This window comes from Sorex fumeus, unplaced genomic scaffold (assembly GCF_029834395.1).
Source record: "Sorex fumeus unplaced genomic scaffold, SorFum_2.1 ptg000007l, whole genome shotgun sequence".
NCBI lineage: Eukaryota > Metazoa > Chordata > Mammalia > Eulipotyphla > Soricidae > Sorex > Sorex fumeus.
This window is the reverse complement of record NW_026606064.1, coordinates 49911846-49938498: the sequence shown is the minus strand read 5'-3', so window position 1 is coordinate 49938498 and position 26653 is coordinate 49911846. Positions and strand designations below refer to the sequence as shown.

At 37.9% G+C, this 26653-nt stretch overlaps 1 protein-coding gene across 1 annotated transcript in view; it reads left to right on the top strand.

The window, feature by feature from the left end:
- The window catches only part of DNAH14 (dynein axonemal heavy chain 14), a 342385-nt gene that overhangs the window by 49376 nt on the left and 266356 nt on the right, over positions 1-26653 (top strand). Inside the window, 7 exon segments of the mRNA XM_056107024.1 lie at positions 133-299; positions 1866-2210; positions 5491-5832; positions 9794-10163; positions 12470-12660; positions 19122-19367; positions 24446-24567. Coding sequence (XP_055962999.1) covers positions 133-299; positions 1866-2210; positions 5491-5832; positions 9794-10163; positions 12470-12660; positions 19122-19367; positions 24446-24567 — 1783 coding nt within the window.

Here is a 26653-nt window from a genome sequence, read left to right as displayed (position 1 = left end):
ATTCTATTTGCACAGAATATTACATGGTAAGTATGTTTTCAATAGTTGCATATGTTATGGATAGTTTTAAGGTTTTAACTTTCAGTGTCTTTTCTGAAAATACTAATTTTTGATCACCATTACATGTTTTAGCTACAGTGAAACCTCTTTGCCAAGATCCTCGCCTGGATATCTTTACTAATTCTGTTTTAACTGTGGATTTTCCTAACAATACAGAAAGAGAACTAGAATGTAATAAGCGAAAAAAGAGGCTAGATTGTGAAATCCTTTTTGAAAAAGATCCTATATACCAAAGGAAAGTAAGTTTAAAAGTAGTCTGTTTTAAGGAATTTATAGTTTAAGATGCACAAACCCACTGAAATTCTTGGGTAAAGGGGATTCATTGAAAAATTATAATATTGTGTTTTATGGCGTTTGAAAAATCTTTCCCAGGTTTTCTTCTATTTTTCATACTAACCTTTCTTCTATTCATCTGTGTTTTTTTCTCTAATTTACATCACGAAAAGGTGTAAATTGGAAATCCTTCCTTCCCTTCCTTCCTTTCTGGAATTTGGGGAAGTATTTGGGCCACACCAGGCAGTGCTCAGGGCTTACTTCTGGTTCTCTATGCTCAGGGATAACTCCTGGTGGTGCTTGGAGGACCATATGTGGTGATTGAACCAGGTTCACCAAATACAAGAAAAACACCTTAACCCCTGTACTATCTCTCCAGCCCCAGATATTTCTTTATGGCTTCCTTGTAATATTGACTTGCCAGCATATTGATTTGCAATAACCCTCACTTTTCTTATTACCACCTGTTTTTTTTTTTTAGTTTTTTTTTCTTAAATTTTTATTAGTGAAACACCATGAGGTACAGTTGTAGACTTACAAATTTTTGTGCTTGGGTTTCAGTTATACAATAATATACAATAATAGAATACCCATCCCTCCACCAGTGCCCATTCTCCACCACCACCGGTCCCAGTATCCCTCCCACCCCCTTCCCCCATCCCACCCTACCTCTGTGGCAGGGCATTCCCTTTTGTTATCTCTCTCCTTTTGAGTGCTGTGGTTTGCAAAAGAGACACTGAGTGGCAATCTTGTTCTGTCTATAGACTACTCTCATCACGCATTTCCCATCCTGAGAGGAACCTCCCAACACCCTTTATTTGGTGCTCCCTTCTCTATCTGAGTTACCTTTTCCCCTAGCGTGTGCGGCTGTCCTCAAAGCCATGGAGTAATCCTCCTGGTACTTATTTCGGCTATTCTTGGGTGTTAGTCTCATATTTTGTTACTTTATGTTCCTCAGATGAATGCAGTCTTTCTATGTCTGTCCCTTTCTTTCTGACTCATTTTGCTTAGCATGATACTTTCCATGTAGTACCACTTGTATATGAATTTCATGACTTCATCTTTTCTAACAGCTGCATAGTACTCCATTGTGTAGATGTACCAAAGTTTCTTTAACCATAACTGGGTATTTTTTTAATTCAAATTCACAAAGGAATTTAATTGTCTTTGCTTGAGTCAGGATGCCATCCTCTCCAAACTAACTATATATTGGTAATTGGCTAAGGTCACATAGAATAAGAATTGTCCTTTCCCAAGTCTGTACATAAAGTATATATGCTAAAACTGGATGGCAAAGGAATAAACAAATGCTGTGTCTAGTACAGGGTTCAAAATAATGTGCTAATAGTAAAGTAAAATGGTCAAGTAAGAATTCATATAGAGGTTAAATATAAAAAAATTAGAAAATTTCTTCATGAAACAACTCCAAATGAAACTATTATTTTAAATATTTTGGCAGAACTAGTAGCATATTTAGCCACACTAATTTTTACTCTTAGTATTCTAACTTTTAAAAATATTTTACTTCACAGGTTGTGTGTCTCCTGACCATTATTGGTCATTCAATGGGTTTAGTTAATGCCTACAGTCACAGATTTTTACAATATTGTTCCATTACATCAAAGGCCAAAATCATGAGTATGAGATTATCAGATATGAAAGAATTTACTCCAACGCAGTTTAAAATTATCCTAGAAAATTCTCGAAAGTACCTTAAACGTGTTATTACTATGACTATTGAAAAGCGTATTGGCATTTTCAGCATACTAACTTTTGATTATCAGTCAGAATGTTTACCATATGTCGACAATATTGTAACTATTAGCAATAATGCCTTGTTATCTACAATTAAAAAAAAGAGTGTAAATATTTTGAAGGTAAGTATTTTAAATGTATTTTGAAAATTTCTATTGCCTGACAATGTTTAAGATTAATAGATTATACTTTAAAATATGTATTGAGTATAAGAATAATAACTAATTCAAATGACAATGACAATTTATAACTTATAATACATATTCCAGTATGTGTTAAATTTATCACTGATCACATGTTTCTCAAACTTTCTCAAAAGTTTCTCTTACAATTGTAATCTAAAATTGTGCCCTATATAATTTTTGCTTCCTTTCATTGTGGGAATCACTATGAGACTTAAGCAGGAAAATTACTATGCAATTATATCTTTATAAGAACCTTCTATGGCTGCAGGGTAAAGATTGACCAAAGTTCAACAAGACAGGAAGATGACTAATAAAGAAGTGATGCTAGCTTAAGCCAAGTAACAATAGAGTCTGAGGAGAATACGGATTTTAAGTCATATTCAGGAGGTCAACAGGATTTAATCACTGATTGAATACAAAGAATAACGAAGGATAGTTATTCAATAGGTTTTTGATTAAGCAACAGGGTGAACAGTGATGCATTTCAGGAGGAGAATATAAGCCTTGTTAAATTCAGGTCTAGGAGTGCATGCATGGATATTAGAAAAGAAAAATAGACTGGGAATATACATGTAAATGATCAGCATACAAAGTAATGGTCAAAATCATTAGAGTAAATGAGAATGCACTTGTTGAGGTGATGATAATGGAAAAAACCTACACTAAAGGTCAGCAACATTTATGGGGCTGGACCAATAGTACAGTGGGAAGAGCTCTTACCTCACATAAAACCAACCCTTGGCATCCCGTATGGTCTCTTGAGCCCACTGGGAGTGATTCCCTGAGCACAGAGCCAGGAGCAAGTCCTGAGCACCACTGAGTGTGGCCCCAAAACAGGAAAACAAAATGAACACTAATATTTAGAAAATTTCTAGAAAAAACACAAACACAAACAAAACACTGTCCTTCCGTTGTTCATCAATTTGCTCTAGCGGGCCCAGTAACATCTCCATTTTGAGACTTGTTGTTACTGTGTTTGGCATACCAAATACGTCACAGGTAGTTTGCCAAGCTTTGCCGTGCGGGAGAGAATACTCGGTAGCTTCCCGGGCTCTCTGAGAGGGGCGGAGGAATCGAACCCGGCTCGGCCAGGCTGGCTGCACACAAGGCAAACACCCTACTGCTGTGCTATCGTACACACCAGTGTATATTAAGAAAGAGCAACTAAAAAAAAGAAGAAGAAACCCAGAAAATTTTGAGGAGAGAACTTTTAGTAGCTTTAAAAATAATTCACTCTTTCCCCTTTGTCTAACACACACACACACACACACACACACCCTTACTCACATTTAACTGTGGTCCTCACTGGGGGGATTGTACATCAGGTTGTGGTGCTCAAACACTTAACAGAATTATTCACTAAGGTTTGCACCCTTTTTTTAAAATTTATTTTTTATTAGTGAAACACCATGGGGTATAGTTGTAGACTTACAAACTTTTGTGCTTGGATTTCAGTTATACAATGATCAAGTATCCACCCCTCCACCAGTGGCCATTCTCCACCACCAATGAGCCAAGTAACCCTCCCTCCCAACCCCCCCCCCCCACCCTGCCTCTGTGGCAGGGCATTCCCTTTTGCTCTGTCTTTCCTTTAGGGTGTTGTGGTTTGCAATAGAGGTATTGAATGACCATTGGGTTCAGTCTATAGTCTTCTTTCAGCACGCATTTCCCATCCCGAGCGTCCTCTTCCCTTTACTTGGTGATCCCTTCTCTATCTAAGCTGCCTTTTTCCCCAGCTCCAAGCCATTGAGCAACTTCCTGGTACTCATCTCAACTATTTTGAGTGTTAGTCTCCTATTCTGTTACTTTATATTCCACAGATGAGTAGGTTTGTACCCTTTTATTGTGGTGCTTGCACATATGGTCATGGGTACCACACACTTAAGTGAAGTAGCACATTCTTGTTGTAGTGCTCTCTGACGATCATTACTATGTCACACATGCTCACCAAGGATTGTACTTCCTAGATGCGATCTTTGCACATCTTTCAGTTGCAGTGCTCACCCTGGGTTATAAACACCTGGTTGTGGTGTGACTGGAAAATACTTGCAATGCCAAGGATCACAGACAGCAGAGCTGCAAGGTTTAAGCATCTGGGTAGCCTGGAACATACAGGTTGATATGGTGTCACCAGGAATTGAACTCATTACCATATTCTTACAAACCCAGCATTTTAAGCCACTATGCTACTCCTTTGGAGCTTAGTAACTTTTTCACATTACAAAGAGTTTTCAGTATGGACTGAAAGTACCTATTAAGTGACAGGTTTCTATGTGCTATTTTTAATAAAATATATATATCTTATGTTTAGGTTCATAGCAATTCTATAATCTATAAAAAGTACTCTTATTTCATGTAATATTACATTCCCATAAGCGAACAAAATAGCTGGTGTTCATTATACACGTTATGCAAGAGGTTTATTTGTCATATGCAGAAAAAAATCTAAGCTTTAATAATCCAAGGCTGGTGATCTGGAGAAGGGAGTTCAACTCCTTTCTTTTAACTGTTGCTCTAGATAAATACAGATAAATTTCCATATTTTAGTCAAAAACAAGGAGGAAACAATAGTATTATAAGCTTTACTACTCATTGCTAATCATTTTACTTTTTACTGTGGGTCAGTCACTATGCCTTCTATACCTGCAAGGGGTTCTACCTGCCAAAGATGTCAGATCTCAAGCTCTCTATTTCATGTATGAGCTTCAAATAATCCAACTTGCAGCATCTGCCACAGTTGATCCCTTTGAAAACTTCCACACTTTTTTGAATATGTTGTTTTATTTTTCTTTTTGTTTTAAATTTTGGTTTGGGGGTCTATACATGGCAGTACTAAGGGGTTACTCTTGGTTCTACACTCAAGAATCACTCCTGGAGGTGGTCCATATGGGATGCCAAAGATTGAACCTGGATCAGCTTTACCCACTTTTACTATCTTTCTTGTCCCAAGTTACTTTTATTTCTCATAAAGAGAATTATTTGGTGCTTTTTATGTTTTAATATTTTTTATGAGCAGGATACATTCATATTTCACCCACTAATCATAGAGAGAATTGGATCCATTAAGCTCGGGTATTTAAAGCAATGTTTAATGTCAAATAATGTTTTCATTTTGTCCTGAAATTATAGCTATGAAAGTTAATGGTGGTAGTTAAAATGTGTCTTCTAAAATAGTGAAATAATTATAGAATTCTAACTAACATGTTGATAATTTCAGGTTGTGGAATCATTATTGAAAAATTTGATACATGAACCCACTGAAACAAAACAATTTGCAGAACACTTTACTTTTTTGGATAAACTTCCCTCCAAAATAGCTACATTAGAAAAAGAGTACTCAATAATTTCTGAGCTGAATTCTATTTTAAGATATTACCAGATTCCTACAACAGAACAGCAAAATGTTGTCTATAAAATATTTCTTACCAAGTTTAGCGAACTGAAAGCTACCTCAAAGATTAGAGAAGCAAATAAAGACGACACTATTGTGAAATTCAGGGAAAATTTGGAAGACTGCATGATTCGTCTACGGGATGAAGTTTGTGATTTAAAGGACAAAGTAAGTTGGTTTTGGGTTTTTGTTTCTTTGCTTTTCACTGAAAGTTACTTTGATCTTAGTCTCATGTAAGTTTAAGAGATAGGTTTTTGCTTCCTGTGCAATCTTAGGTAGATAATTTCATGTGTGCATTTTAGCCAGAAATATATATACAAAATTTGGTTATTAATAAACTTGAATGGGAAATAAAATGGTATCTCTATTTTCACTAATCTATAATTGAAATTTAGCATTTTCTGATACACAAATGAATACAACCAAACATCAGTACCAGCACCAAAAGTGGTGACTTTTTCTCATTGACTTTAACACAATATACCAAGGGTCCCAGGTCAATAAAAAGAGTTTTTTAAAAAACTCCCTGAAATCTCTCTGGACCTTTGTATAGGACAAATAGTAATTATAATTAACTCATTTATTATGCAAAGCAAAATAAAATCAACTATAAAATCAACACTTAAGAGTCGTGATGTCAGGAGCTATGCTAGGCGCTTTTTATATTTATCTTCGTGGGGATGAGGGGACGGACACAAAACCCTGATAAAAAAGTAAGCTGCCTTAGATTACACAACACCCACAGCTGAAATGTTAGTAACTTTTAAAGTTTTCAATCTATACATTCACCTTTTCAGTGTTTCATTCAAATATAGTGAAGATGAAAAGCAGAGGGTCATACGATAGTTCTTGATACACATATCCAGTTAGCCTCTGAAATATTTTTAGAAATGTACAGATATGGGGGCAGAAGCCCTAGTACAGCAGATAGGGCACTTGCCTTGTATGCAGCTAACCCAGGTTTGATCCCTGGACCACATGGTACCCTCAGCACCTCCGGGAGTAATTCCCATGTGCAGAGGCAGGAGTTGTCCCTAAGAACTGCCAGGTGCGTAGCCCTGTCTACCCGTTGTTCATCGATTTGCTTGAGCGGGCACCAGTAACGTCTCCATTGTGAGACTTGTTTCTGGTTTTGGCATATCGAATACGCCACGGGGAGCTTGCCAGGCTCTGTTGTGTTGGCGGGATACTCTAGGTAGCTTGCCAGGCTCTCTGAGAGGGAAGGAGGAAACGAACCCGGGTCTGCCACATGCAAAGCAAACGCCCTACCCGCTGTGCTATAGCTCCAGCCTACCAGGTGTTCTGCACCAAAAAAGAAATGTACAGATACATATAGCACAGCGGGTAGGGCATTTGCCTTGCACACGATGGAACTGGGTTCGATTCCTCCGCCCCTCTCAGAGAGCCTGGCAAGCTACCGAGAGTATCTCTCCCACACTGCGAAGGCTGGCAAGCTACCCATGACGTATTCGATATGCCAAAAACAGTAACAATAAGTCTCAAAATTTGTTGTGAGATGTTACTGGTGCCCACTCAAGCAAATGGATGAACAACGGAGGACAGTGCTACAGTGCTACAGATACATATCTAAAAAAGTGCCCAGTTTGCCCTATTTTTGTTTAAGAATATTTATTAGGTTGGACACTGATTGAAATGGAGATCTCTATTGTAATAAAGTTTACAGGGTTGAGTTTATAGGAGCAATGCAAGGGACTAAGTGGATTATGATTGGGTAGAAAGAATTTAATCATATTATTGTAAAATTCAAGGCATTCTATGGGAATATCTAGACCTAGAATGATGCCAGAGATTTATCCTGAATGAGAACAAAATTAAATCTTATTAAATCTGAATGATAATAAAAAGGCTGGGCCCTTATATTACCTTTATTTTCCCTGCACGAGCATGCTTAAGAGATTGCTTATTCTATAACCCCTCAAGTGACTTGACTTATATTCCTAGTGGCAGAGATCATTCTTTGAAGATATCTGTTCAGGAAATTGCTGATACAATTGGCAAAACTTGACTTTGACCCCATCAAATAAATAATCCATAAGATTATTTCTCTAAGTATTTTCCCACATCCTCCAAAATTGACTTATAAACATGAACCAGAATTAATGAGTGGAAAATCATAAGACTTACCTAAGAAAAAATTATTATATGTCATCATACAGACATCACTTCTACGGATTATTTCTTCCCAATTTTTATTGACTCTGCATGATTCAAAATACTGTTAGTGTGTTCTAACACCACACCCATCACCAGAGTATTAGCTTCCATCCGTGACTGATCCATCCCATCTCTCCACCTCCCTTGGTAGTCAGTTCTGTCGGTCCATTTTCAGGCCTTTGGCCATTTGTTATTGACTTACTAAATTTCTCTGTATATTAATTATGAGAGAAATTATTATGCATTTGTTCCCCCTTTCTGACTGACTGTACTCAGCATTATGCCATTTTCATTTTATAGTGGCAAATTGATTGATTTTAGCTTTTCTTATAGCTGGGTCATATTCATTCTACTGTGTGTGTATCAAGCCCTATCCTCTTTTTATTTATTTATTTATTTATTTATTGAATCACTGTGGGAAAGGTTACAAAGCTTTCAGGTTTAGGTCTCAGTCATGCAAATATCAAACACATTTCCCTTTACCAATACTTGTTTTTTACCATGAAGAACCCCAATAAAACTCCACCCCCCACCCCTCCCAGTCCCTGTGAGGCAGATGAATTCTAGTTAACACTCTATCTGCTTTGATTAGATTCATTGTTTCAATAAAAGATTCACCACTATTATTTAGAGTTTACCCCCCCCCCCCACTAATCAGACATGCTGAAAAAGTATTGTGAAGTGATTTGCTTTCTACAGCTGGGTTCAAGAATTAAATGTTGGTTTTGGATTTCTGCTATTTTACTTATTGACCCTGGAAGTATTTCTACTGAAAGTCAGATAGTTCAGAAATTGGTTTCTGTGCTCTGGAGTCGTGGCCGTGCTGGAGAGCCGCTCGTGGGGGGCAACTGGTGGCCTCGGTAGGGCGTGAAGGGCGGACCGAAACGCCCCACTTCCCATCAGGTTTTAGTCGCCCCCACACCCCCAGCTCATACCTGCTGTCCACAGGGCTCCCATGCGGCCGCCATCTTTCTTTCCAGAGAAGAGAGGGCGAATGGGGCAACACCCTTTCCCCTCTGGGCAGACATGATGGCCTGGATTAACGCATAGTCCATTCACTTTTCTGCTCCAAGCTGCTGGGTTCTGCATTAAGTCCTTGTGCTTCTGGGGCTGTGGCCGTGCTGGAGAGCCGCTCGTGGGGGGCAACTGGTGACCTCGGCAGGGCGTGAAGGACAGACCGGAACGCCCCCCTTCCCATGAGGTTTTAGTCACCCCCACACCCCCAGCTCATACCTGCTGTCCACAGGGCTCCCATGCGGCCGCCATCTTTCTTTCCAGAGAAGAGAGGGCGAATGGGGCAACACCCTTTCCCCTCTGAAGCCCTATCCTCTTACCACAGATACAATGTCAGTTCTTACACAGCATCTTATTGGAGGATTATTATCAGTGTTTGCTGACTAACTGCACTATACACAACAAATACAATGTTGCATGCAATTCCATAGGTTAGATTTTCTAAATCTAGCGATAGCACAGTGGCTGGAGTGATAGCACAGTGGTAGGGCATTTGCCTTACAAGCGGCCAACATGGCCGACCCGAGTTTGATTCCTCCGCCCCTCTTGGAGAGCCCGGCAAGCTACCGAGAGTATCTCACCCGCACAACAGAGCCTGGCAAGCTACCCGTGACGTATTCGATATGCCAAACACAGTAACAATGAGTCTCATGATGGAGACGTTACTGGGCCTGCTCGAGCAAAGTGATGAACAACGGGAGGACCGTGACCGTGACCGTGTGTATGCACATATATGTGTGTACATATGTATAGATATGGTGGTAATAGTAATTAAGTTAATCATCATAAACACAAGTAACTATAAAGACCAAATTTTCATATGATGCACCCCACTTAACGTTTGTTAAAATTTAGTTTGCATACTGAAATGTTCTCAATAAGCTATGTTTAAGTTCTAAATACTATGATTTATTAGAGTATCTTCCTATTAATTTTTTAGGTAAGAACACCCACTCTGTTACAAGCCAGTACTCCAGTGTCAACTGCAATGGAAATTATCCAGACCCTCTTGCAGGAAACTTCCACTCTAGCTATAAGAACTAAAATATATTCAAGCTACCAGGATCGATTGAGCGATGCCCAGTATCAAATCTGTCCCTTTAATATGGTAGAGGTTACACAAACGGTGCGTTCAAAGATCTCTGACATTGAATATGACTTATCCCTACGGAAGCTATTATGGGAGTCACAAGAGAAATGGAAAGTCCTCTTTGGGGAATGGAGGAACAGCATTCTTCACAGTATCGATGTAGACACCATACAGAAAAATGTTTCAAAATGGATGCACATCATCTTTGTGCTAGAAAAAGGTAAAAGTGTCTCAAGGTTTCTACCCTAACTCAAATGCAAAATGGCTTCTGGGCTGAGAAGATTGCCGTTCTTGGCCTTGTTTCTTTACCCTGCCTTAGGGGTTAACCATAATGCCCGTAGAAACTAAGGATGGAAGGTCAGAATTATTTTTAGATACAGGAAAAGATTAGAATTTTTTAAAAAGTGAGTTAGTTTTTAAGTATAGCAATTCTTTCTCTTTTTTTTTTGGTTTTGGTACCATACTGGCTTTGTGCTCACAAATCACTCTGGTAGTGCTTGGGGAACTCTCTAGGGCACTAGGGATTGAACCCAGGTTCTGCATGCAAGGCAAGCACCCTGCCTGCTGTACTATCTCAAGTTTCAAATATAATAACTTTTACATCCTTTAAAAGTTAGTTCCCATGGTTGAACACTGGACACTTCATCATGATTCTGGATTTTTGTATAATCATAGATAATTTTATAGAAAGGGCCCATCTCTATATTCTTCACCCAAACCTTCACTAGATTTGGGGTAGAGCCAGAAGGCATGCACACAACCAGTGTTTAGGGAATCCTAGGGCCACCCTCCATAATAGTTTACCCACCTCTGTGGGCCTGACAGTCCAGTGGTACAAACCAAATTGGGGCCCAAAAATGTTGGGATCACCAGAGCCACTCCAGAGATGCTTGTAGGTGAAAGAAGCAAATAGTGCCGGGGCCCAAATTTCAAATGTGGGACCTAGCAATTGCCAGGCATGTGCTCCAGCCAGAAGTAAAGTTCTTTTTGTTATTATTTAATTTCCTCTTTAATCCTTTATCCTTCAGCTATACAACTGTGTAGCTATAATTTCTTCACCAAGCACACACACACACACACACACACACACACACACACACACTACTCACTTGATTCGGCTTGTTTTATCATCTTCTTTGTTGATGTTGGGAACATACACGGAAGTGCTCAGGGACCATAAGACCACACCTGCTTATGCTGAGGGTGGATGTGTGTGTTTGAGGGTGTGTGTGTGGGGGGGGGGACACACATGGTGCCAGAGGACTCAGGGTCTTCACAGGTAAATTATGTTCTCAAGCACCTGTGCCCCCAGCTCACTATCTGTATTTAAGTTATACAACAGGGGCCAGAGAGATGTAGGTTGCTAAGGAACTCACTTTGCATGCTGCTGACTCTGGTTCAATTCCCAGACCCACATATAGTCTCACAAACACTGTCAGGAGTGATCCCTGAGTATGGAGCTAAGGGAAAGCCCTGAGCAAAGCTTGATGTGACCCAAAACCAAGCCAACACCAAACAAAAATAATTGAATAAAGATATAAACAATGCAAAAAGTGTAACAAAAAGTTTACAAAAGGAAGCAGTTGGAAAAAATTGCAATAGTCTCAGTATTTCAACATAAACTTATCATTCTGTCTTATCTTTCAAAATTTGATTGTATTTTATATGTCTCAGAAAACAATGCATAAAGTAATAACTTGACATCTTTTATTTGTTATCCAATTTCCAAGTTTTCCAGTTTCCAAGATAGAATCTTATTCTGTGCCAAAGCACAGACTTGTAAAATTCAATAATTTTGTCCTATTTAATCAGGTATTGAAGTATACAATATTGTTTTTCGGTATGCTCTAAAAAAGATCTCCCATCTGTACAAATAGGATATTCAAAAATATGGATGTACTTTCCATTTCTCCTCAGTCCCCAATTTTAGCGATTTTTCTCTCACCACATCTACTTTGTTAAGTGAAAATGTGCTGAGTGTTGAATGAATCTTCAGTTGCTTCCATATTATGACTATAACTCAGTTGCTGATTAATGCCAGAGGACAAATATATGGCAAAGTTTTAATCTATACTTACTACACTGTAGTGTTGAAATATTTTGATATTATATTTACAAATAACCCATTTATATCTTTCTTCCTTCCTGGGAAGAATTCAAAAACCCCAAATCTCTAAGAAATGTACATAAGAGTCCGAAGAGGTGTGTATTTATCTGCCTGTATGTCTTATCTCAGCACTAAAAATCTTCAATACTGGACTATCTGCTTATGCCTAGAATCAAATTTTCTGAAATAACTTGTTTTTTCATTAAAACCAATAACTTGGTTTTAATCACCAATCTGAATAACCATTTCTCTTTAATTTATAATTCTTCTGGGGAATTAATGTTACAATTATTTTCATTTAGGCTATTAACTGATGAACTATTATTACATTAAGTAATAAATGTGCTTTTGACTTATAAAAATTTTGACAAATATGTCCTGTGAGCTCTGTTATGAGACAGGCCATTGTCTTTTTACAGGTTTACCTAAGAACAACATGGTAATCCAACTGAAGCAGTCCGTGGCAGATTTTAAACAAGAGCTCCCTGTTATCATAGCTCTGAAAAACCCCTATCTCAAGCCAAGGCATTGGGAGCGACTTCAAATGATTACTGGGAAGTCCGTTACATTTGATAAAAACTGCACAATAGAGAATCTTGAAAAACTTAAGGTAAATAAACGTAATTTCAAAAAATTGAGGGCCAGAGACATAATATAGCAGGTAAAGTGCCTGCTATACACACAGCTGACTCAGGATCTATCCTCGTCACCCAATATCACAATCCTCAAACCTTCCCAGAGGTGATGCATGAGCACAGATAGAGGAATAAACCCTGACCACTTCCAGTTGTAGGTGTAACCCAAAGACAAAACAAAAAAAGTTAATAAATTGAAGACTGAAATACCAGAGGGGCTAATTTTAAAGAAGCAAGTAAATCTATAAGGAATACGACTAGATAAGGGAGTTTATAGAATATTTGAAGCAGTTGTAGCAAGAGATTATATTTATTAGTAGATGATAGATGAATAGAAGCTGTATTGGAGACATTGGTTAAATACTGGGTAATGTTTCATTGTGTCTGCATTATCTAGGTGACTGACAAATAGTAATGCTTTTTTCTTGCATAATATATGAAATTAATATTCTATCCTTTATCATGTACCACTTTTAGAAAATGCAATTATAGAAATACAAAAAACAAACCACAAAGTGAAAAGTAAGTCAGTTTTTAAGTAAAAAGATCAAAAATACTACATTTTAGATCATTTTTCTTATTGAGATAACACTGGTTTGAAAGAAACATATGTTTTATTTTTTTTCAATTTTTGTTAGTGAAACACCATGAGGTACAGTTGTAGACTTACAAATTTTTGTGCTTGGGTTTCAGTTATACAATGATCAAGCACCCATCCCTCCACCAGTGCCCATTTTCCACCACCACGGGTCCCAGTATCCCTCCCACCCCTCATCCCCCCCATCCCACTCTGCCTCTGTGACAGGGCATTCCCTTTTGTTCTCTCTCTCCTTTGGGGGGTTGTGGTTTGCAAAAGAGGCATTGAGTGGCAATCATGTTTGGTCTATGTTTTAGAGCACAGTTTCACACTTCTTTAAAAATGTATGTTACCACACTTACACCAAAGTACCAATTTGTCTCCCCATTTATCCATCCAACTTTTTTTTAATCACTGTGAGATACAGTTACAAAGCTGTCATGTTTGAATTTCAATCATACAATGATCAAACACCCATCCTTCCACCAGTGTACATTCTCCACTGCTAATGTCCCCAGTATACCCCGCTCCCTTCCAACCCTTCCCCTGTCTCCATGGCAGACAATTTCCCCTATACTCTCTCTCTACTTTGGGGCATTATGGTTTGCGATACAGATACTGAGAAGTTATCACGTTTGGTCCTTTATCTATTTTCAGCACAAAGATCCATCATATCAAACAATTTCTCCAACCATCATTGTCTTGGTGATCCTTTTTCTATCCAGCAGCCTTCTCCCACAGCTCATGAGACAGGCTGCCAACCATGGAGCAATATTCCTGGCCCTTGTCTCTACTGTCCTTGGGTGTCAGTCTCATACTGTTATTTTATACTCCACAAATGAGTGTAGTCATTCTATGTGTTCCTCTCTTCTGACTCATTTCACTTAGCATGATACTCTCCATGTCCATCCACTTAAGCAAATTTCATGACTTCATCTTTCATTGGACTTTTTCCTCACATTTGATTTCTCACTTCCTCAGACAGAGTCTAGGAAGATTTTTTTTTGTTGTTGCTGTTAATTTTTGTTGTTGATTCATCTTGTCTGTTGTTCCTTTGTATTGTTTCCTTTTGTTGTTGTTATTTTATTGAATCACAGTGAGATACACAGTTACAAGGTTGTTTATGACTGGGTTTCAGTTATATAGTGTTCAACACTTGTTCCTTCACCACTGTGCATTTTCCACCACCAATGTCCCCAGTTTCCCTCTGGCCTGCCACCCCTCCCCCTGCAGTCTGCCTCTGTGGCAGGCACTTTTCTCCTCTCTCTCTCTCTCTCTCTCTCTCTCTCTCTCTCTCTCTGCCTTTCTCTTGCTTTCTCTCATTTTTTCCTGTTATCTTCCCATTTTAAGGGGGTGATTTGTTTCCAATTATTGAGTTTTGTGAGTATTTATACATACCTTGCAAATTAGCCTCATTTCTTTTTTACAAATTAGCTCTTTAGATGAATAGTATTTGAATATTTTTTTCTGATTTAGTAGAATATTTTTTCACTTGAATGACCATTTCTTTTGCCCTATGAAAGCTTTTTTTAATTTGACATAACCCCATTATTTAGTTTTACTTTTTTTCACCCATTGTCTTGAAATTGAATTCCAAAAGATAGCAAGAATTTTGCCCATTTGAGAAGGAATCACAATGACAATGAGAGTTGGAAACAATCACTCTGGACAAAAACTGAGCGCTGAAAGTTGCTAAAGTGGTATACATGATAAACTTTCAGTACCTGTACTGCAAACCATAATGCCCCAAAGGAAAGAGAGAGAGAGACAGAGACAGAGAGACAGAGACAGAGACAGAGACAGAAACAGAGAGAAAAAGAAGAAAAGTTCCTGCTATAAAGTCAAACTGGGGGTGGGGGATAGAAAGAGGGAAACTGGGGACAGGGCTGGTGAGAAATGTACAGTGGTGAAGGGAAGGGTTTCAGAACATTGTATGAATGAAACCTAATCAGGAACAACTTTGTAACTATGTATATGTAACTCATGGTGGTTTAATGGAAAGGAGAGGAGAGGAGAGGGGAGGGAAGGGGAGGGGAGGGGAGGGAAGGGGAGGGGAGGAGAAAGAGAGGAGAAAGAGGAGAAAGAGAGGAGGGAGAAAGAGAGGAGAAAGAGAGGAGGGAAAAAGAGAGGAGGGAGAAAGAGAGGAGAAAAGAGGAGGGAGAAAGAGAGGAGGGAGGGAGGGAGGGAGGAGAAAGAGAGAAAGGGAGGGAGGGAGGGAAACAAATTTTTAAAAAGAAAAAAGCAAAATAAACATGTAATAATATTAATGTAAAAGAGTTTTACCCAAAATATATTAAAAGCATCTCTGAAGAATCATATTAATACTTGATAGTTAGTAATTCTTTGATTTACCATATAGTATTTTTTTATTTTAAAAAAGTATTTTCATAATTTTCCATGCTTTATTTTGTTGATTAGATACAATGAACTTCATTAAATCTTCATTTTTCATGGTTGACAACATCTAATGTAATCACTGTCACTGTCACTGTCCTCCAATTCATCGAGTTTCTCGAATGGGCCCAGTAACGTCTCCATTTTTTGAGACTTTGTTGTTACTGTGTTTGGCATATCGAATACACCACGGGGAGCTTGTCAGGCTTTGCCGTGTGGGTGAGATACTCTCGGTAGCTTGCCAGGCTCTCCAAGAGGGGCAGAGGAATCGAACTCGGGTTGGCCATGTTGGCTGCATGCAAGGCAAACACCCTACCCACTGTGCTATCACTCCAGCCCTAATGTAATCAATAATAGTACTTTTTATGTATGATTTTCTAAACATAAAACAATTTAGTCAAGCCTATTTTCACAAAAGATAGGTAACAATCTTTTAAAAATGAACATAAGAATTTTAAGCTACAGAATTTATTTCTATGTTAGGTTATTTTAGAGGACCAGGGAAATAGCTCAAGGATCAAAATCACATATCTTGCATGTGTAAGGATATAAGTTGATCCTCAGTCCTGAATGGCCTCCTGAGCACAACCACATGGGGCCCTGGCAGCCCTTGGCACTGACGGACTGAACAGTGCCATATCACCAGACCCTAACACTGAACCATCAAGGTTAGTTGTCCAAGTTTCACTGGAATGGCCCCAAGATCCCTTGAGCACTGCTTAGGGAGACCCTTTTCCAACAAAAAAGAAAAAAAAGTAAGTTATTTTACATCTCCAGTTCTAACTTCAATTTCCCTCATGTCTAAGAACATGTAAAAATTAATGTCCTAAAATGTACCTATTCCTTATCTCCCAAATTCTACTCTTTACTCAATATATCTAAGTTTAATAATGCTCCATTTATATCAGTTGCAGAGGTTAACATTTATTAATTTATTATTCTCTTTTGCTTCTCACTCCTCAACTCATTGTTTTATCCGTTATTCCCTTGATTATGACCAAACACGCCTAATTTGCCTGTATAGAAAGACTGAATTCAGCACAATATCTGAATAATTTCAGGGGGAAAAATTGTCAGTGACAAAAACTTGGTTTCTTCAAACCAGCACTTCAAAATTCTGGCATAATTTTAATTATGTTTTTCCGAAGGTGAGTTATCAAAATAATTTTTAGCCAATGTAAAGAGTAAAATTTGGCAAAGCGTAGCACAAGCTATAAAAACTAAGGTAAGAATACCTAGGCGGGATCTGCTGGTGAGTATCAAGAAAAATTTCAGCCAAGTGCATACAGCCTTATTGAGTCTTGTGGTCAAAATTTGAGACCTGACTGAAATATAATTGTAATATAATATAATATAATATAATATCTCACAATATTTCAAAGGACTCTAGTGAGCTAGCCTTATGCTTGTAACAGGAATAGTTGTTAAGTCTCACACAGTTTTGTAAGATAAATACTTCTAAAAAATATACAATGTCTTTAACCTCAAAAATACTCCCTACCCTTTTGAAGTTTGAAGAGGCTAAGCAGACAATCTGATACTCTTAAATAAGCTTAGTCTATGAGTTTCTAAAAGATTTTGGTTATATTGCACAAACTCCCTAATTTATCTAGTAAACCGCAAATGCCTAGGCAGACAGGATTCAGGCCAGAAACTCAATCTTCATTTACTGAAGGTTGACCCAGAGATGGCAGCATGCTCCAGGATGTCTTGGACAAACCATGATAGAGCTTCATCGCAGTCCTACCAAATTACTGAAACACAATATATATGACTCATATAGGGCAACCATTATGTCCAAGAGATTATGCAGGCTCCAAAAAGCCTGTAATATAAAAAGCATGTCACAAAGTAAGGCAAGAGGAAGAGGTTAATGGTGCACCTAGAGTAACACAATCACTTGATGAATGCTTAATCCCTTTCGTTTTAGAAAGGCACATGTGTTATTCAAGCAGATCCATGATTATAGGCACTAAGATTAATCTGGATCCTTCCAGATATTACCAAGACCATTGGAATATAATTATACAATTATATTTCAGTCAGGTCTCAAATTTTGACCACAAGACTCAATAAGGTTGTATGCACTTGGCTGAAATTTTTCTTGATACATTATTAGGTTCTGAGTTTAGTTTCTGGTCACTTCAGTACATCAGAATTAGGCACAAAGTTCTTTTTTTGCATGGAAAGTTGACAGTCCTGTGGTTCCTTATTTTCCTTTGACTGTTTTGTCAAGAGAGAGGTCACCTTTTCAAAATTTCAGCTTAATGCCATATTGACATCAACTGATTACAACATTGACATACCCTTCTTTGGCAGACTCATAGAAAAGATGATTTAAAAAACCCTGTCATATCTTTTTCATAGTTCTCACTGAGCTACATACAAAAACATAGGACTTATGCATCACTGTTTAACTCCACTGGAGGCAAAATACAAGAACACTGGTTAAATTCTTTCAGGATCAAAAACCAATTGGCCTGCTTAGTAATTCTAAGATATGGGGATGATTTACCTTTTACTAATCGATTGAATGTGTAGAGCTTTTAGTTGTTTGTTCGGAGGCCACACCAGAGGTTACTCCTAGCTCTGGACTCAAGAATAACTCCTGATAGTGCTCAGGGTATCATGGGGGATAACGGGGATCAAACCAGAGTCAGCTGAAAGCAAGGTAAGTGCCTTATCTACACTATACTATCTCTCTGGCTCCTAATGTGGGAAGATATTGTCCTGTGAGAATTGAAAGTCAGCGCACATGGAAATATCTAACCATAGTTTCTGTTACAGATTTTAGAGAAACTTACTCTAAAAGCAGTGTGGCAATAATAATAATAATAATAATAATAATAATATAATAATAATAATAATGAAAACCAAATTATTTTTTACTGGAATCAGGAAATAAAGTGTGTAGCTAGAAATTGTCTCTGAGCACAGATATAAACAGACTGATTGAAAAACTAAAAAGGACTACAACATGAAACTGAGGCTCTACAGGCTTTTGGTAGGGTTGGGGGATGGGTAGGTATTGCGCTATGCCTGGCGGTTCTCAAGGAGGCATTTCTGGTGGTACCTTGGCCACATGCAAGGCAAGTGCTTTTACCTTTTTTCCATTTCTAAATCCCCAATCCTTGAAGTCTTGGGTTTGACTATAAAGTGATTAAAACAAGTTCTTCAAAATTTCTGGCATCTAGTAAACATCCTCATTTAAAGCTTCCATTTTAATGTATCAATAATAATTTACCCCATTGTATATTCGTTCCGATCATTCTGAATATACGAATGAACGATCGGTTTGAGGCCCTTCATGTTCCCGGAGCGAACAGATGCCATTGGGCTACACTAGCACGCGACAGGGACAAATGGAGACGTTACTGGCGCCCGCTTGAGCAAATCGACGACTAACGGGAAGTTAAGTGATAAGAGATAAGTGATTGTATATTAAAAGATTTTTTTTAATTTTAGTTGTTTCATCATAAAAATGAAATAAATGAAATCTCAGCCTCTGCAACTAATGAAGCTTCTCTGGAAAATTTGCTATTGAAAGTTATTGATCTTTGGAACAAAACTCCTTTAGGTTTGGTTCCTCATTCCACAGAAAACTATTCTATAATGATACTTCCATCTATAGAACACCTAATGACTCAGTTAGAAGAATCTCAAAATTTACTTTTAACAGCTAAAGGATCTTCCTATCTTGGGCCCATTAAGGTAAATGCTATGGCTAAGGAAAATGTCTACATTGTGCATGTTGTTTAGCATTTTAAGTTTTGTATCTGCAAGCTGTGAAAATAAAACAATCATTCATATGCTTAAATTAGAAATGACATTGATTAGTAGTTTGAGTATGAAAGAGTTTTTAATAGAACTAGTATTAATTGCTTATGAAAAATTAGCTGCGAGGGGTTGGAATGATAGCACAGCGGGTAGGGCACTTGCCTTGCATGCGGCCAAACCAGATTCAATTCCCAGCATCCCATATGGTTCCCCAAGCACCGCCAGGAGCAATTCCTGAGTGCAGAGCAAGGAGTAACCCCTGTGCATTGCCAGGTGTGACCCCAAAAAAAGAAAAAGAAAAATTAGCAGCAATTGGACAGACAAGATTAAATTTAACTTCACTGGCTGAAGTTTCTAGATTTTGTTTTGGGAAAGGGGAGGAATTAACCAGAATCAAACAGAATTCCTGATAGCAGGGTGACGGTGCTGAAAGAAAGTCAAAGGAAGGTAGAATTTGCAGGATGAAGTGTTAGGGGAAAAAGACCTACCAAGAACCAGAATTTCAGAGGTTTGTGGAAGGCCCAAACACTGCTCAAGTATGTAACAGTTTCAATCATTGGTATGTGAATGATAGGAAACTGCTTGAGACCAGGAGAAAAATCAGTTGAGAGCATTAGAGGGAGACTGAGAATAGAGTCCATTTCCTCTACATGCAATAGAAACTCCTATGATTTTGGAGCGCTAGAAAAAGCACTTTGAAAGGCTTTGATGCAGGGGGTCAGACCGAAAGGGCTGGAGCACTTGTCTTGCATGCACTAGATCCCAAGTTTGAACCCCAGCACCACATAGCCACCTTAGTACTATCAGGTATAGCACTTGTGGCCCACAGGCGCTACTGTGATTCTCATGGCCTTTGGGCATGACTGGGAGTGACCCCAAAATATCTTGAGCATTACTTGGGAGTTCTGAGATAAAAAGGAAACAGAAAAATAAGTCTTGAGGTCTTGCTGTAGTTATGTGGAAAAATCAATCATAGATTAAATTTAATTCCTTAATAAATCTTTAAAAAAATAATGGAACTGCTTCAAAGAAATTTATCATCTAGAAGTAAGCTCAAGAATATAGAAGTATATGTTTGTTCATTGCAGCACTCTTTACAATAACCAGAATCTGGAAAAAACTTGAGTGCCCGAGAACAGATGACTGGTTAAAGAAACTTTGGCACATTTACAAAATGGAGAACTATATAGCTGTTAGAAAAGATGAAGTCATGAAATTTACATGCAAGTGGTACTACATGGAAAATATCATGTTAAGCGAAATGAGTCAGAAAGAGCGGGATAGACATTGAAAGATTGCATTCATCTGGGGAACATAAAGTAACAAAATAGGAGACTAACACCCAAGAATAGCTGATATTAGTGCTAGGAGGTTTGCTCCATGGCTTGGAGGCCAGCCACACATGCTAGGGGAAAGGGAGCTCAGATAGAGAAGGGAGCACCAAATAAAGGGTGTGGGAGGATCCTCCCAGGATGGGAGAAGCATGCTGAAAGTAGACTATAGACCAAACATGATTGCCACTCATTGCCTCTTTTGCAAATCACAACACCCAAAAGGAGAAAGAGAACAAAAGGAATGCTCTGACACAGAGGCAAGGTGGGATGGGGGGATGGGGGTTGGGAGGGATACTGGGACCCGTGGTGGTGGAAAATGGGCACTGGTGGAGGGATGGGTACTTGATCATTGTATAACTGAAACCCAAGCACAAAAATTTGTAAGTCTACAACTGTACCTCATGGTGTTTCACTAATAAAAAATTTTTAAAAAGAATATAGAAGTATAAAAATATTCAATAGTCAGCAAAGTAAGATGTCTGGAATATAATCAAAGATTATCAGACATTCAAAAAAGCAAGAAAATAGAACTTGAAATAGAAGTCATAATTAGCCAATGGAAACCAATACAGATAAAGAAATAAAAATTAATCCTATGGCAGAGGGAAGATGACACTGGTGGTGAGATTAATGTTGAAATATTATATGCTTGGGACTGGAGCAATAGCACAGCTGGGAGGGCATTTGCCTTGCACGCAACCAAGCTGGGTTTGATCCCTGAATCCCATATGGTCCCTGTGATTCCTGACCACAGAGCCAGGAGTGACTCCTGAGCATTGCTGGGTGTGGCCCAAAAACTAAAAATATAAATAAATAAGTATTCTAGGCTTAAAATTCAACTATCAATAATCTTGTAAATTACACTTCTTTAATAAAAAATAAGTGAAAAAAGAAATTAAAAGTTATAACAATATGCCATATATTTAAGATTTAAGTGGACATGTGGAAGACATTTTAAAAAGATTAAAATTAAGCTTCTACACATCAAAACTAAAATTTCTAAAATGAAATGTATACCAAATGGGATTAACTGACGATTAGAAATTGTAGGAGAAAAGAGAAATAGATTTTAAACATAACTTTAGAAACTATCACAGACTACTAACGTTTACTCAAGAAGCAATAGATAACAGGAATAGCTCTATAAGAATTGAAGATATTTGAATGATAATTTAAAACCTGCCCCAAAGGAACAGTTCAGGCTTACATGACTTATACAAATATTCAAGGGAGAAATTGCAATTCTGCACAGCCATTTTCAAAAAACTGTAGAGAAAGTACTCTTTTAATTTATTCTATAATGTCAGATTTACCCTGATTCTAAAATCAAAGACATTGTGAGAAAATGAGAGATCATTAGCCTTCTTGAACATAGATGCGAAAATTCCAAACTATTTCAAGTACCACCACCACACATAAAGAGGATGATGTTTTATAACCAAGAGGGATTGATGTAAGCCATAAGTTTTAGCATGCAAAAATCACTTAATGTAATTCACAGTATTAAAAAAAAGGACTAAAATTTGTCTTCTCACTACACACTGAAAAATAATTTCATGAACAATTTTTGTTGTTGTTTTGGGGTTACACTCAGCTGAGTTCAGGGCTTACTCCTGACTCCTCTCAGGGACCATTTCTGGTGGTACTCAGGGAACTATATTTGGTGCCAGGGACTATGCCTGGATCCGCCATCATGGTCACGGTCACAGTCCTCCCATAATTCATTGATTTACTCGAGCGGGCCCAGTAACATCTCCATCGTGAGAATTGTTGTTACTGTGTTTGCCATATCGAATACTTCACAGGGAGCTTGCCAGGCTTTGCCGTGCACGTGAGATACTCTCAGTAGTTTCCCGGGCTCTCCGAGAGGGGCGGAGGAATTGAACTTGGGTGGGCCATATTGGCCACTTGCAAAGCAAAAGCCTTACCCGCTGCGCTATCACTCCAGCCGAGAGTCCGCCATATGAACCACATTACCAGTGCAACGTTGCTGAATTTTTAAAAAGTAAACAAGTAAGTGCCAGTGGTTGCATAGGGATGGGAGTAGGTAGATATAAGAGGAAGAGATTACAACAGGGTACAAGATACCCTTTCAGTGGACACTCATGAAAGGATTAGTGTTGGAATATTGTATGCCTGAAAGTCAATCGTGAATAACCTTGTAAATCATAGCACCTCGATAAAATAAATTTTAATTTTGAATTTAATTTAAATTTGATTAAATAAATTTGATTTTTTTCAAAGTAAAAACTGTCCAAAGAGATAGCTCAATGGGTTGAGCACATGCTTAGCATGCAGGCCAGGGTTTGACCTTGGCACCTGAGCACATCCTGGGAAGTAGTTCCTGAGCACAGCTTGCTGTGTCTCTAAAGCAAAACAAAATTGGATATACAGAGGCCAGGGATATATAAAACAGACTAGAAAGCATTCTTTTTATGCAGGAGCCTGGATTCAGTCACTGACACTATAGGGTCCCCCAAGCACAGGAGTGATCCCTGAGCACTGAGCTGAGTATGACACACATGCTCTTCCCAGAAATACTATATAATTTACCGATAATGCTTATCAGCCTTTATCCAACAGCACAGAAATATGACTTTCAAAAAATATTCATGCACCGATAGCAGCATTATTTACATTAGTAAAAATATGGAATCAACATTAATACCCACTGATAGATGACAGAACAAAGAAGTTCTGGAATATGGACTGATTGAATAATAAAGAAATAAAAGAAAAATAAAGAAAACCTTTACATACTAAGTCTCTTTCTCCCAAAAGGCCTCTCTCTGAAGTTATTAGTTTTAAAAAGCAAGACCAAGATACAGAACAATGTGCAGCTGTATTTATGTAGCACTGTAGCACTGTCCTCCCATTGTTCATCAAATTGCTCAAGTGGGCACCAATAATGTCTCCATTGTGAGACTGGTTGTTACTGTTTGGGGTATATCCAATACGCCACGGAGAGCTTACCAGGCTCTGCCCTGCGGGTGGGATACTCTCGGTAGCTTGCCAGACTCTCCAAGAGGGACAAAGAATCAAACCCAGGTCAACTGCATGCAAGGCAAATGCCCTACCTGATGTGTTATGGCTCCAGTCCTGTATTTATGTAAACTATTAAAATACTAACATATCTATGTGCAAAAATATTCAAGGAAAATGCTAATAGAAAATATACGTAGCTCCAAATCTTTGTGTATTATCTAATTAATAAAACCCGAAAAGTGGATGAACAAGACATCTCAAACTTTCCCAAAATAGAGTTATAGTCAGACTTAGATTTATATTTTGTGACCCTTGTTAATTACTGGGCTGGAGCAATAGCACAGCAGATAGGGCGTTTGCCTTGCATGCAGCATACCGGGCTGACTCAAGTTCGATTCCTCCGCCCCTCTCAGAGAGCCTGGCAAGCTACAGAGAGTATCTCGCCCGTCGGCCAAGCCTGGCAAGCTCCCAGGGATGTATCTGATATGTCAAACACAGTAACAAGTTTCACAATGTTACTGGGCTCGCTTGAGCAAATCAATGAACAACAGGAGGACAGTGCAGTGCAGTGCAGTGCAGTTAATTACTGATGTCAATGACAATCAAAATCTTTTATCTTAATTTTTTGTTATGACTCAAATAGAGTAAAACTTCATATATTTAGATGCATATGCCTCTGTAATTTTTTTGTAGGATATTGTACACGAATGGATTGAAAACTTGACACTCTTCTCTCACACTATTGAGGAATGGATGAAATGTCAGGCCACTTTGCTTAATCTTGAACCAGTCTTTCATTCTTCAGAAATACAAAGGTAAAGAAAATTTAATACGTTATATACATATATATATGTTTTATATATATATGTATAAATCTTCATAGCAGGTAACATTTCCTATAATCCTTGAAAAGTAATTTCTTCAATGAATACTTTCTAATCCTACCTATAGGTATAGCGTATAATGCTGATCAGATTGTGTCAGTTTTTTCCATAAAAGATGGCAAACATCATGCTTTTTTCTAAAGTCTTATTAATAAATCAAAGGACAAATTTCAAAAAATTTGCATACTAAGGATTAGGAAAGGAATAGCAGGTACAATTGTTGCCTAGAGTAACATAGTATCCCAAAGTTACAATACTTTGCTTTTGTTTGGTCTGGTTTGAATATAAACAGTAAACATAACAACATTAAAACATTAAAATAATTTCTTTGGGACATAAAACAGAAGTTCTACACCCTTGTTGAAATTCTACCTTTTCTTTTTATTTATAGCTTCTAAATTGTTATTTTTTGTGTGATTGGTTCAAGGAATGATTAAGTTGAGATAATGTGTTATCAGTTCCAGCTTAAACCACTGACAAGCAATTCTGAAATAAGGCAGGCAAAATCATAAACCATATATTTGTAAAACAAATTAGAACAAGTCATAGAAGATCTTGATTATCAGATGAAACAATTTAAAATTATTTATTTTTAGTGACTCATTGGCAATTTATAAAAGAGAACCATGTAGATCTGAAGATTGCTTTGTAGAGAACAATATGTAGTTTTGTTGTTACACCTATCAATTTCTTGTCATGTGAATGTTTTAGTTTCTTCTATTAATCTCCAGTTATTACAGTTCTCAAAGGTAAAATCATATACTTAAGGAATGATAACTGCTTGGTGAAACTAAAGACTTTTTTGTAGTTGGTGGAGAGATAAACCTGCTAGACTAAGGAGTTCAGCATGTCATCAAATTATTATTCCTTTATAGAATTCCCTATCAGGCTGAAAGAATCTTTTTTAAAATTAAGGGATGCTATAGATTCCTGACCAATAAATAGTTCTAAAGGGGAAAAAAGGTATATTTAATGGATCTGTCTTTGACTAATGGTTAAAGATTATGGGCTCTGCACAACCAGCGGGCTAATGGGGAAGTGGGGGAAGGAAAGAGTACGCGTGAGGAGAGAATTCCTTAAAGGGAATTTAGGAGCATAGAAGATGCTGTGCCATCCACCCTGCACTCCAGACTATCTACAGGCTGTCACCAGAACCATTCTGAGGCCTTGTGAAGGTACATAATAGAGTAAATTGAAATCTCCTCCTGAGAAGATTTTCTCTGAGCTATGAACATTTTTTTATTTTTTTTACCTCCAAGAAAGGTAATGCATCATGATTGAAATGAAATTGAAATTGAAATCTAAGAATATTTCTCTGGCATTTATAACCTTTGATTTGAGAGCATTAGAAATTAGGTTTTGCCTCTTCTCTAGAGAATTTTTTAAGAGTCTCTAATAGCACAGCAAAGAAATGCAAAATATGTGTTTTCTTAGATTAGTGGTTTTGAAGTGAGAAGTGAGTTTGCTTTCTAAGGGACATTTGCAATGTCTGGAGATACTTTTTTTAGAAAAACTTTTTTAGGGTCAGAGATGTAGTATAGGAAGTAAGGCACTTGCCTTGCCTGTGGCCAACCCATATTCAATTCCCGGAATTGCACATTATCCCTAAACTCCACACAGTCATAAATTGCTCCTGAGAACTACTAGGTATGCTCTTAGCTTCACCACAAACAAAAGTTGCTTTATTTTCAGAAGGGTCACCTCCAGAAGTGTTAGAGGAGTTTAGGATCACTCCCAGAAATGTTCTGTTCACAGCATGGACCTAATAGGAACTCAGCCCAGCAGTGCTTAGGTGGTCAGGATTGAAACTCAAAGTTTAGTACATTCTTAGCATGTGCCCTTCCACTTGAACTTTCTCCCAGGTCCTGGTGACATTTTTGATTGTCACAATCTGAGAGTGGAAGATAGTAGATTCTTCTGGCAGTCAATGAGTAAAGGTTATTGAACACTCTACAATGCACAGGAAAACACCTCTACCCCCATCAAAGAGGTCAATTGTGTTCAAGCTAAGAAATAC